Source organism: Macrobrachium nipponense, chromosome 39, assembly GCF_015104395.2.
Source record: "Macrobrachium nipponense isolate FS-2020 chromosome 39, ASM1510439v2, whole genome shotgun sequence".
NCBI lineage: Eukaryota > Metazoa > Arthropoda > Malacostraca > Decapoda > Palaemonidae > Macrobrachium > Macrobrachium nipponense.
In genome coordinates, this window is record NC_061099.1 from 12,721,097 (window position 1) to 12,734,496 (window position 13,400).

At 36.4% G+C, this 13,400-nt stretch overlaps 1 protein-coding gene across 2 annotated transcripts; it reads right to left on the minus strand.

The window, feature by feature from the left end:
- Positions 1-2,652: 2,652 nt before the first annotated feature.
- LOC135210136 (RYamide receptor-like) lies at positions 2,653-13,016 on the minus strand. Of its 2 annotated transcripts, none has more exons than XM_064242955.1 (4): positions 12,905-13,016; positions 10,267-11,249; positions 8,127-8,195; positions 2,653-5,759 (listed from the first exon to the last, which is right to left on the minus strand). In XM_064242955.1, exons 2-4 carry the CDS (start codon positions 11,140-11,142, stop codon positions 5,367-5,369), a joined length of 1,338 nt encoding a protein of 445 aa, XP_064099025.1. In that variant the 5' UTR covers positions 11,143-11,249; positions 12,905-13,016; the 3' UTR covers positions 2,653-5,366. The 2 variants fall into 2 exon arrangements, with proteins under 2 accessions (XP_064099025.1, XP_064099026.1); XM_064242956.1 differs by having other exon boundaries at positions 10,267-11,202; positions 12,905-12,962.
- Positions 13,017-13,400: the final 384 nt, after the last annotated feature.

The window sequence follows — 13,400 nt, forward strand, 5'->3', positions numbered from 1 at the left end:
ACACAAATCAGAGTAAGTAACACTTTGGGTAACGTATATTCATCGAAAATGACGTTAAAACGCGCGCTCCATTAATGAAGACAGTTATCAGGATCTTTGACTATCACTTTCTTCTGATAATAACGTAATCCCTGAGTTACTTAGGAAACACACAAGGCATTAAGCACGAATTCATGGTAATATAATTACGACACTTGAATCATTAATGTCGGAACAGTAACGGCTTCACCGGTCAAACACAACAGATTCCAAGGAATATCAATATAGGAGCAAAATTTTATATTAAGTGTTACAAATGTTTCCATCAGCTCATTTGAAAAAGTAATTCTCATCAATGACCTCCTTTCTAAAACAAGGCTTTTGATTACTAAATTAATACCATTGTCATTAGAACCGAATCAAAGAAAATTCCATCAGAAAATAAAACTAACTCCTTCCTCTCTCTCTCTCTCTCTCTCTCTCTCTCTCTCTCTCTCTCTCTCTCTCTTCAACGATACTTAACTATGTTCCAGGAACAATTTTTTTTATCTTTTATTTTATTTGTAGAGGGAATTTCCATTTTATATATTTATAAGGTTTCTTTCACCATTACAAAATACGTTCTCTCTCACCTCTCTCTCTCTCTCTCTCAGAAACGCACAGAACGGCTACGTTTGTTACTACTATCTGTTCTGTTTATTGTAACAGACGTAACGACTTTTCAACACATCTCTGGCAACGGAAGTACGACTTCGTCAGGTCGATCACTTTTTTTTTTTTATATACTGACGACGTCACTACTCGTCATTGCTTATTTCCTTTCACTTTTTAATCCATTTATTAAATCTCATTTATCGTGTTTCACCTTTAAGTCTTGCGGCATCTGACATCCTCATGAGCACCATATTGTTTGGAAGCTTGAATTTCAAATCAGCGGCGGACTTGTTCCAAATGAATAGGGTTCATCTTTTCAATATTACAATAATCATAATTAATAATTAATATTAAACTCAATCTAAAGGGTAGATTGCGTTATGGATAAAATGCAATTACTTAGCCTTTTTTTTTTTTAGAAACGATACAGTCTGGAGCAAAGCTGTTTGTAACCACTCAAAAATGCTCACATTTACGTTGAGATAGTAGTAACATCAAACTTTTCTCTTAAAAAAAAAAAAAAAAAAAAAGTTTCACAGCCCACGAAACTTTCAACCATGGCCCAGTAGTGGCCTGTGTTGTTGGCACCTATACTGGTGTCAGGCATATGATCATGGACAACCTTAACCTTGAATAAATAAAATCTACTGAGGCTAGAGGGCTGCAATTTATGTTTGATGATTGGTGGGTGGATGATCAACATAAATTGCAGCCCTCTAGCCTCAGTAGATTTTATTTTATTTAAGGTGCCAACAACACAGGCCACCACCGGGCGCGGCTGGAAGTTTCAAGGGGCATAGCAGATGAGGGCGGCCGGAAAAAGTGCGGTCGGACAGACAAATAGCCATGTCAATAGTTAATTTTACATAAAATTAAAAGTGCAAAGTGTTATCAAGATTAGAACCGAATTCTGTATTATTTAACCTGAGATTTCATGTGGCTATTATAATGTATGATTAGTAGTCAATGCAAACCACATTTTACATATACTGTAATAAGCTACAGAGATGAATGCTACTAAGCCAGCTTGTACCTAAATAATTCCCATAAGTAAACAAAAAAAAGTGTACAAGGAATATTGTGTGTGTACATATATATATATATATATATATATATATATATATATATATATATATATATATATATATACATATATATATATATATATATGATATAATGAATATAAACCAACATAAGATAAATATACATACATGTATAAGTAGCTGCTGAGAACGTGTTATGACAATGGTGCTTGAGACTTCAAGGTAGTTTCAGCCTCCCTCCTCCTCTCTCTCTCTCTCTTAACTTAGAAGCATAACATCAACAACACTGACAGGAAGAACGATCCACAGACAAGTAAAGAAACTTCTGTGCGATTGAGGTGCAGACAGGAACAGACAGCCGGGCCTAGATCGAAAGGAAGGGAAATTATAGAAATGTCTACAAGAAAATGGTCAAAATGAGGTGATTAGTGATATTTTATTTGTTAAGCATAACCGGCTTTTAGTAAACCACTCATAATCTACTAGCATTAAGTTAAAAAGCAGAAGAAAAAAAGTTGTCAAAGCATGCATTCATCCAAAAAGAAAAGGAAACCATTCTAGTTATTCATAAGGATCTGGATTCACCCAAGAATGATAAACCGAATTCACATATTTTCACCAAAATCAGTCATTGTTTCACAAAACCTGCGAAGTTAGACAGACAACAAGAGTTTACACATTAATCTCCTTTGCTGAGATAATCACAGCAAAACTCTGGCCGCATTGGCTTTCAAGGTGGAATAGCTGACATAATTCTAGAGTGAATATTCCCTGAATGTGTATCCAGATCCTTATTAATTTTTAAAAAATTTTAATTTCTAAATATAATAAACTGACCAGTCATTGACAAAACTCGCTTCTTGTGAGGAAAAATTACAAAATGCGACTTTGGCTAAAACCTTTCAGATCAACTTACTCGATCCACAGACTGGTTAATCCATGTTAAGTTCTTACACAAAAAACATAATATATACAGGTATAATAGAAATAGGTATTTATGGTACACGCCTTTATTCCACAGATAATTGAGATATTAAAACATCTTGTCGAAACAAGTGCTGAAAGGTGGAAATATACCACAATTGCAATGAGAGGGCTAATTATATATGTTACCTAAACATGGAAGGTTGGGCTACAAATATTCAAACACCAAATCATATGAACACGACCCCAAGAAAGAGACATCCCGCTGGAACCTAAGATTACTGGATGGATTTGCCTATTCACCGTATGGATTGCACTACTTGACATCATAACTACAGTCATTCAATGCTGACATTGAAGGGAACAGTGTATGGAATAAAAGATTTGAAATTCACTTCCATAATGATACAGAAAACACGTCATTAAACATCGCACTTTCTTTGCAAACGGAAAGCAATCGACCTTAACGAAATTGTCACATACATCATCATCATCATAATTATTACTTCCATTAAGAAAGATATGGTTGCTCGGTTTGTTTGTTTGTTTATCACCAGGATTACGCAAAACGCTGTGTGGATTGAACGATTACTTTGCCAAGTGACTGGCTTTTCAGGGATAAGAACGAGAATTTTGCGAAGGAATCGGGGAGGGAGGAGGAAGAGGAGGAGGTTGCTCAGCCTCTGTCCAGGTTTAGTTTACAAATGCTGCTACTACTACTGCTACTTCTACAACTACTATTATTATCATCATATTCGAAACCACAAACACTGATATAGAACAAGTCTGACAGGCTACTTGCAAAGATATCCACCATAGCAAAGAATGTCCAACGTGAAAGATAGAGAAAACACATTTGAAAATGCTTAAATAAAAGACAAATGAGCATACTTTGATCTATACGCGTCATATACAGAGAATAAGTTGGAACAAAAATGACAACATGAGCATTTCAGTTAAAAATTAACCTCCCTGTCAACTTAATTAAGAATCGTCAGCATCAATAACACCCTCTGATGGACAACAGCTGAATGTGACAACGTGGAAACTCGACAGAAACGGTAAAAAATGCCGAAGTTTCTTCGGCGCAATTAAGCTTTCTGTAATGCGTATAAAGGTGTACAGAACTCTCTTCCGCGGCCCATGAAAATATCAGCCTGTGTTTTTGGCACCTATAGCACTGCCAGACGCACGATCATGGGTAACTTTAACCTTAAATAAATCAAAAACTACCGAGGTTAAAGGGTTGCAATTTGGTCTGTTTGATGATTGGAGAGTGGATGATCAACACACAATTACCAACCCACTAGCCTCAGTCATTTCTAAGATGTGAGGGCGGACAGAAAAAGTGCGAACGGACAGGCAAAAAGCCATCTCAAGAATCTTCTTTGACAGAGAACTAAAAGCGTGCTGATGCCTAATCGAAGTTCCTTGTCGAGATGAAAGTTACCGAAGACAATCTAATATAACTTTCCGATAGCCACAAGGCTCCTAGCCACTGACAGGACAAAGGAGGTCACCACTGCAAGCATTCTCGACTCAAAGATCAAGATCCAGTGAGGCTGCTGACAACCAGAAAAAGAAACAGCATTCCAATGACTGTTGAACGAGGGATGCGAAGTATGTGGCATGATTAACATTGTCTGTAGATATATGAAGCCTTACCGCTTACTAACCATACCTGGTTATTTTGCTGCATTAAGGGACATTATCTAAACGATGCGAAAAAGAAATATTCGAGTTAAAGGCATTACTAACTACAGTCAATAATTCACGAGATTTGCAAGATCAGTTTATCGATGAAATATTCAATTTGCGGGGTTTAAGTGACAAACCTAGCTGACTTCGACACTTTTCATACAGTTCAGATTTCTGCTAAGGCTGGCAGTAATTTCATTTCGCAAATCACGAGTCGGAATAATGCAACAAGAATATCACCGTGTATACGCTGCCTATAAGATAAGTATTCTCAGGAAAGACCACTTACAGGATGCAGGGAGAAATGTTAACATTTTGCATCACAAAACAAAAGAATATATTCAACCATAATTTTTTCCCCTTTTTTCACAGTCCGTGGTTTTATAAATATACAAATTTAGTACCGAGAACATTCATAGCTCCTCTTGAACTGGACCAAGATAAATTACGCCAAGTTTGCGATAACTTATTGCATAATGTTCTATGCTGAAAATCATTACAAAACAAAAATAAATAAGTATAGATTACCTGCAAAAGCCTCGAACATTAGCTATGAGAAGAGTTCCAAAACTAATCTATTGTACTCTGAACTGGGATAGGATATCGTTTTCGTTCTTAAAAAAATAATCCATTATTTAGATTCTCTTTCCCACACAGAAGTTTATCTTAGACTTTTGGGTGCGTCTGGTCGCTCTCGAAATGCTGATCTACAATTAAACAAAAGCTTATTAAGACCTCCCAATTCTATCCTCACATTCACTACCATCCATTTTCAAAGCAACGTTTATTCTAGCTAAAATGTTGAGTATACAAACGTCAATTAAGAAGTTACCTGATGCTTCAATTCACCAGTTACTCTCTCCTCTTCCCGGCCTCATACCGGCCTTCCATTATGTGAAATATAATATGAATTCTAACTTGACGTTTGACGTATTTCCCTTCTCTTCTTCTTAACTGACTGCAATGACTTCCTTCAATTTCGCTTCACGCGTCAGTCCTTCTAAAGAACATTGGCTCTTTAGCTTAGACACAAATACAAAACAATGCAGAGGTCCTTTTCAAAGTAATTTATTGGTTTGTTTCACCAAAGGCCTTAGAACTCCTCTTGTAATTGTAAGGAGGCAGACTCTTATTTTTCTGCGACGTCTTGTGGCCCTTGAAAAAGACGTTGTCGTCCTTGAGGGAAGTGTCCACCTGAGGAGAGCACGAACCATCTGGAGTGTTGGACGTGTTCACTCGAAGCGACTCAGACTCGTGGAGCTTGGAAACGAAGCCGTCCACGAGACTCCTGAAGCAGGGGAGCTTGTGCGCGACGCAGTAGAAGCCCAGACGGAACTTGGTGTTCATCCAGAAAAGGATCAGCGGGTTGTAACAGGTGTGTGACATGGCCAGCCAGTGGAAGAAGGCCCACACGTACAGCATGTGGGGCCAGTTGTCTATGTCAAGGATACCACGGATGACCTGAACGAAAATAATTTGAGTTTTTAAGAAACTGGAAGGAAACTTTATGCTTGAGAAAACATTTTCATTCACAAATTTTGGTAAACAAGATGATGCTTAAGGATATATGAGCAACTACATCACTTATTTAAAAAAAAACATGTTTTGCCCCATACTAAGGATGTTCCTCTTGAGTACTGAAGAAGCAATAAGCAAGTTATTTTTTTATTATTATTATTTGTTTAAGCAGCCATTTCCGACTAAGTCCAATCGGCTGCTTAATGCAGATAAAATCTGTTAAAATGACCATATTAAATAAATATATTTTTAGTCATTTATTTTTTTAAAAAATAAATAAATTGATAAAACATTACTGTACACATTTAAAATAAATTTGTATGAATAAAATTATTTATATATATTTTAATATATCTGTATCTAATAAAATTATTTATATATGTTTTAATAGATCTATATCTGTTAAAAATTTTAAAATCTTGCAAATATTTGAGTCGTCATCTCCTAGAATGTCCTGCATTCTAGCAGATGAGCCAAAGTATTTAAGTCTAATATGTGAATACTTAGAGCATTCAATTAAAATGTGTTTCACAGTTACTCTGGTCTGACAGGTGGCTGATTAGACATAAGAAAGCCATGAGTTAACCTTGTGTACCCATTACGCAGCCTGCACAAAGCGACCTCATGGTTTCTCTGCTTCTGTAAAGAATTTTTAAAGGGAATGATAGTGGTCTTTACCACTCTAAGTTTGTTATTTTCAAGTGATAACCATTGGTCTTCCCAGATTTTGTCTAAAATAAATTCAAAATAATTTTGTCTTTATAATAAGTTTTGTACATTTTATTTCTATCATTTAATGCTGCTTCCTTTGCATTTTTATCAGCAATTTCATTGCCTTCAATTCCAACATGGCCTGGTGTCCAGCACAAGGATATCTTGATATTTCGAATGGTTTAAAAATGAATATTTTCTTGTATTGCTCTAATAGCAGGGTGATGATGATTAAAAGAATCTATTGCTTGAATAGCACTTTTTGAATCACTATATATAGTGTAATGTTTGCTGGGAGTTCTAGGGATTTTATACAGAGCCAATGAAATTTCTGTCAATTCAGCGGAATATATGGAGCTATAAATAGGCATTCTTCCATGATAGTATTTTTCGTCTGTAATAACTGCGAACCCCACAGCAGCATCAGTTACGCTGTCAAACAGATCTTTTTGGAACACCAAGAAATCCATGCAAATACTATCTGTATCAATGGAGATAGTATTTGCATGGATTTCTTGGTGTTCCAAAAAGATTTGTTTGACAGCGTAACTTGGAATTTCATCTTTTTTAAATCGAATAACTCATGGCATACATGAGGCTTATTTCATTTCCAAAAAGGTGTTGAATTTGGTAAATGGTTCAGGAATTTTAATGGTGGATTATTATATTTCTCTATGTATATTTTCAGTCGTATAACAGATGGATAAAATTATCGTAGTCCAATTGTTTTTGGAATTATGGTATTATTTATAATTCTACTCAGTTTTGATGGGTATCTTAATGTCCGCGAATATAAGTTTAAACTATATTCGACCCTTCTTTGATCAAGTGAACACAGACCTGTTTCACTATACAGAGAAATAACAGGTGTAGATTTAAATGCACCCGTAGCATATCTCAAACCTGCATTATGAAGAGGATCTAATTTAAATGTAAGACTACGGTTTAGAGAAGGGTACGAATAAACGCAATAAATGAATTAGAGCCATCTGAGTGGCATGCCACGACACTAATCACTATACCAGCGGATTTGCGGACAATTAAATATTCTTATTTAAGTACAATTAAAAACATCTTACTGGAGTCTTTGTGCAATCTTTTTAACCTGCTTTACGGAATAAACTGAGGAAAGATAAAGACATCATTGACTGATTCATTCCAAACTACCTCCTGTTTTCTCCAGACCAAAACAAAGGTTGCGAGAACATTAACTTGGGAACAAAGTAGGAACGCATGACTAGAACAATGTCTTACTTTTATTCATTTAGGCCTATCACTTCTCTGCTGGACATATCCCGATTGAAGATCAAGGGTCTCCTAGGTAAAGATTTCCGTAATATCTCTGAAACATCACGTTACAATCAGGAGCTCACAAGCATTGGTTTATTGTCCCCTGGACTTAATATTAGTTTGCCAAGTACTTGTCTAGCAAATCTTTGAGGTTGTAATACCGCCACTCCTCTCGAGTCTCTTTCCAGGAGCTTATCAGCTCTATGACCTGAGGGCCTGTGCTACCTATTAAAACTGGGAATAATAATGACAATTACCATCTCCCCAGGTTTGGTTTAAAGGGTCAACAAAACAAGAAGATCACCTTACCATTAACGTGTTGAAAGGCAGCCAACACAGGGTGTAGACCAGTACAACTGTCACCATCATTTTAATAGTCTGGAAGAAAAAAATATGGAAATTGTAATCTTAGTCTGATCTGTTGAAATTTATGGATAGAATGAATGGATGAATGTAAGGATTATGGAATTTAGGGCATAGCCCAAGCGCTAGGACCTATAAGATCATTCAGCGCTGAAATGAAAGTATGGCTAGATGGAAAAATGAGAAATGAAATGAAAATGATAAACTGATGACATTCCTGCACTTGAACAGGACTGTACATCAGCAAAGGCCATTTTACTCTCCCCCCAGCATTCCCATCATCCAAAGTTATGAAAGATCGTTTTGGCCAGGGGGCCAGGATAGAATGAATGAAACCGTTCTATATTTAAAACTGATAAAATAGGCACGATAGTGATACACAGTTCTCATTCTAATTTACATTTTCCTGAACACTGAACAGTTAATCAATTCTTCTGCTGCTGCAATCTACATGGTGTCATAATTTTTTACTGCTCCCTATGTAGCCTGCTCTTGGTATTCCTATGCAGGTAATTCCATCCAAAAGAATCAGAATGCGTACTCATGTCTGCGCACTTTTAACGTGGTTTCGTACATTTAAGTATATTGTATTTTTTATGCGAATTAGCTCGCGTGACCATTGGAGTTGTGTCGCCCGGTATTCATATTAGTATATCACGTGATCAATTTTCCAAAGAACAAGAACTAACCTGAAACTCCTGAAGATTAAAAAAAAAAAAAAAATCATTTTTCTTCGAGACTAAAAGCTATCATTGTTACAGACTGTCCCCAATTCTTCTAATAACCATGCAAAGAAAAACAGAATCTGGCCATGCCTTCGGTAACGATCTAACGCATCTGAAAGTTGTCTGGTTGACAGAGAAGTAAACTCTCGCCAGCTGTCTCTTGATGAAGTACTTTGTCTTTACACTTAGAAACTCTTGATTAATGAAAATTAGGCTGTAAAGCTAAGCCCTGTGGCACTCTCAGCTGTTCAGTGCTGAAGGCAGTGAAGAGAGGAAGTTGAAGTTGGAGTGGTTGAGCAACGACAGCGAAGAAAGGAAGGTCAAGGCTAAAACGCGGGCGAAGTTTGGGGACGAGGGGACGCTTTAAAGCAATGTCTACTTTGCACCACGTGAGGTGCACTGACGGCACTATACCCACCACTGGAATATACACAGAAATGGCAATATAATTTGCAAAGAACGGAAACAGACTGCCAACTGTTTACTTCATTTTAACGCTAAAACAAGCAAACCAATGCCTGATCGCGATTGAGGGCGAACACATACACACATATCTTCGCTCTAATTCAACTGTGTATAAAATTCGAGTTGCCAGAAATTGAACGCGTTAGAATGTCTCGCAAATATTCGAGAGGAAGTTTACCTTTAATCTCCATCATTAAAAGCCGGCTTACACGATCGGATCTGTTTGTCTTCTGGGCAGGTGTGAAAATGGATCGTATTGTAAACAAAATGCCTGAGAAGCTCCCTGACCCCCTCCCTCCCTCCCTCTCTCTCTCTCGCACCCTCATGTCTAATTAACGAACCCTTTCTAGTGTGAGTCTACGCGTACCTCTACTTTCATATATATATACATATATATATATATATATATATATATATATATATATATATATATATATATCTAGATATATATTATATATATATATATATATATATATATATATATATATATATATTATATATATATATATATATATACCTCCATTATGATCGAATGTAAAAGTGCAGAAATATTTTCCATATTTCAAAGGCACTGCAATTTCCTTTATAAAATTGCGATGGTATTCTTTTAATTTTTATTTAACCTTAATCATAACGTCTTAAATAAAGCGTAATCTTTGTAAACAAACACGGTAATTTTTTATGTAATCTCCTGAAAATGCCGGGTAAAGGACTATAAATTACTACAACCACCATTTTGACCATTTCTGGCATATTAATAGTCTACCTTTGACTCCTACATTGATTTTGATTTTCTATTGAAAAAGAGTTACATTTTAAGAAATATGTTTCTAAGACCATTTGGAAAACTTGACTACATTAAAGTACAGAAAATCTCCCAGAGGAGCGATTCTGACCTTTTTCTTACTCCTGGCGACCCTGTTCGCCCTGGCAGGCGTTTCTCCCAGATGCGTCTTGCCCCAGACGACGGCAGCAATCCTCGAGTACGTGAAGACCAGTACTGCCAGGGGCAGGAAGTACTGCAAGACCATGAGGGCCACGCTGTAGGCCGCACCTGACGACGGATTCGAACTCCAGTCCTCCGTGCAAACTTCCCTTCCGAAGTAGCGGTAGAAATTCACGCCCGGCATCATCAGCTTGGAGTAGATGACAATCGGGAGAGTCGTTAGGAGCGAAAACGCCCACACGCCACTGATGATGACCTTGGCTTGGAAGCGGGTCATGCGAGGTCGCAGAGGGTATATAATGGCTAGATAGCGATCCAGGCTGATAGCCACCAGTGTAAAAGCGGAAACAAATACCGACACCGCCTGTAGATAGTTGACGGTGACACAAAGATGGCTTCCGAAAGGCCAGTACTTGAGGATGAGGGTACTGAGAAAGGAGAAGGGCAGGCAGAATATAGCCATACACAGGTCTCCTACAGCCAAGTTTGCGATGAAGTAATTAGTAACCGTTCTCATTTTGATGGATGATCCGACCACATACACGACGATGGAGTTTCCAGTGATGGCAATGATCAAGATTAACAAGTACATGACGTAAATTGTAACGTCAAAGCCATAGTTGGGCGGAGAATCACAAATTTCGCTGCTCCACAAACGTAAAACGTCTTGTTCACGATCACAGAAATCGCACGCAACTGACAACCGCTCCCCAAAGGGGACGTTCGTGAGGTTCGGGCTACACAGGTTGACCACTTCCTCAATGTCCCTTTTCTCTTCCTCATCCAAGGATAGGAATTTCTTCAGTCGAAAATCCATGTCATCCATTTTCTTCTCTATCTAGAGACTTTGATGTTCTCATTGCAAAAACCTGGTCGTATGTGATTCCTGGAGTATTTCATCGATAATTCTGTTTTAGATTTCTTTGCAGATGCCTAGAAAGAATCTTATTATTTCACACATGAGCTAAACCGTTAGAATATAATGATAAGCTTCATATTTCAGATCTTGTAATATCACGCAGATTTTTGTTTGAGAATTATTCGAATACACACACACAAACACACACACACACACACACACACATATATATAAATTATATATATATATATATATATAATATATATATATATACATATACATATATACACATATACATACATATACATATACACACATAACAAATATAATATATATATATATAGATATATATATATATATATATATATATTCTTATATATGCCAAAATATATCAAAACATTAAAAAAAAAATCAATCTAAATGAACCTTCACACCTGAAGCAATCGAAAATTCACTCTATAAAAACGTTTTGGAGTAAAATAAGGTTTTTGTTATGCCTCTGAATACCAGAAGAGAACATTAACAAATGTTCCCTATATTTCATTTCCAGTACATCTCATGAAGTTTTATTGCCAATGTTCTCTTTCTCTGAGAAAGGCATAACAAAAGTAGACGGTAACCCATTTACGTTAAACGAAAACCAGACAAAAAATAATAGATAGAAACTAGAACTGAAGAGATACAATAAATCTCTTTGCGGGGACTTCTTCACATACAAGATAATGTGACACATGGAATAAACTACCACCAGAAGTTGTAAACAGCAACAATGAGGAAGAGTTTAAAAGAAAGCATTACGACACTGTGAATGCACAATAAAACCCGCTCCTAGAGATAGGTGAGCACATAATGTCTCCTCGGATGGATTAATAAGTCTCTGAGACATCCTAATCCTTGTAACTCTCTCTCTCTCTCTCTCTCTCTCTCTCCTTCTCTCTCTCTCTCTCTCTCTCTCTCTCTCTCTCACTTTCCGTAATTTCTAAAGAACTTAATTATGTTCCACAAACATCTCTTTAATGGTAGAGGGAATTTAGTTATGTATTAGACTTCCTTCCATCATTATAAAATATGGGTTCAGCTTTGGAGAAAACTGTTTACAATGCTGTGGCAAACCAAATTATATATATATATATATATATATATATATATATATATAATATAATATATATTATATATTTTATATATTATATATATATATCTATATATATATATATATATATATATATATATAATTATCTTATCATCAAGGAGGTCGGGTTCACTGTATCTCAGAGCCCTTATAAAAAAACATATCACAACACCTGTTTTTACACCAGATAAAATGACTGGGAGAATGGTTTATAGTGAATAATTCATCTAAACATTGTCTTTAAAATGTGATAGTATATTCTAGTAAGGAGTCTCTATAAATCCTTGCTTATTTTCCAAACTGAAATGGAAGAATTCCTTTGCATTCACTTTAGCTATATATTTACCGGGCAAATTCGGTTCTCGTGGAAAACCCAGAGACGATATGGACGGTTATTTTGAATCAAACACTAAAAATAAAACAAATTTTCGCTGCACCGGACGAAGCTCACAATAACGGCAATTATCCATCTGAGATTCACATTAGGTGAAACGCAAATCAAATCATAATTTTTCTAACAACTTTTCTCTACGTCACATTAAAATTTTCTTTTACGTCAACATAAATGGTTCCTCTAAACGTGAATATAATCCTTCGAACCTCACGATGAAAACCTCAAGTCGAATGCGCACAAGTTTTCCAAACTGTCGTCAATGACGGAATGAACAGATAGGAGGAGGGAGAGCCACTCACTTCCACATGGCAGGTTCAGAGATAAGTAACTGGTAGACTTAGAACGAGACTCCACTCCACTGCCTCCTGTTACTCGCCCCGTTTCCTGCACCCCCTTTCCACACCCATTTTCTATAACTGCAATTCCTTGAGTGATATTCCATCAAGTATCTCCTAAAGAAAATTATCGAAAATACTAATGGCATCCCAAGTCTGAAATTACCTGGTTCTTGATTGTTAAGTCTGTTGCTACTACATCTCATTAAATTGAATATCACCTGTATTTTAGTACTTTACCTTTAATCTCGATGGATCAGGGGAAATCATTTTATTCTTCATTATATTACACTTCCTGAACGCTTATTTTTCCCAAGTACTGAAATCTAATCAAGTAGAACAGAGCTAGAAATGATAACTTTAAAGT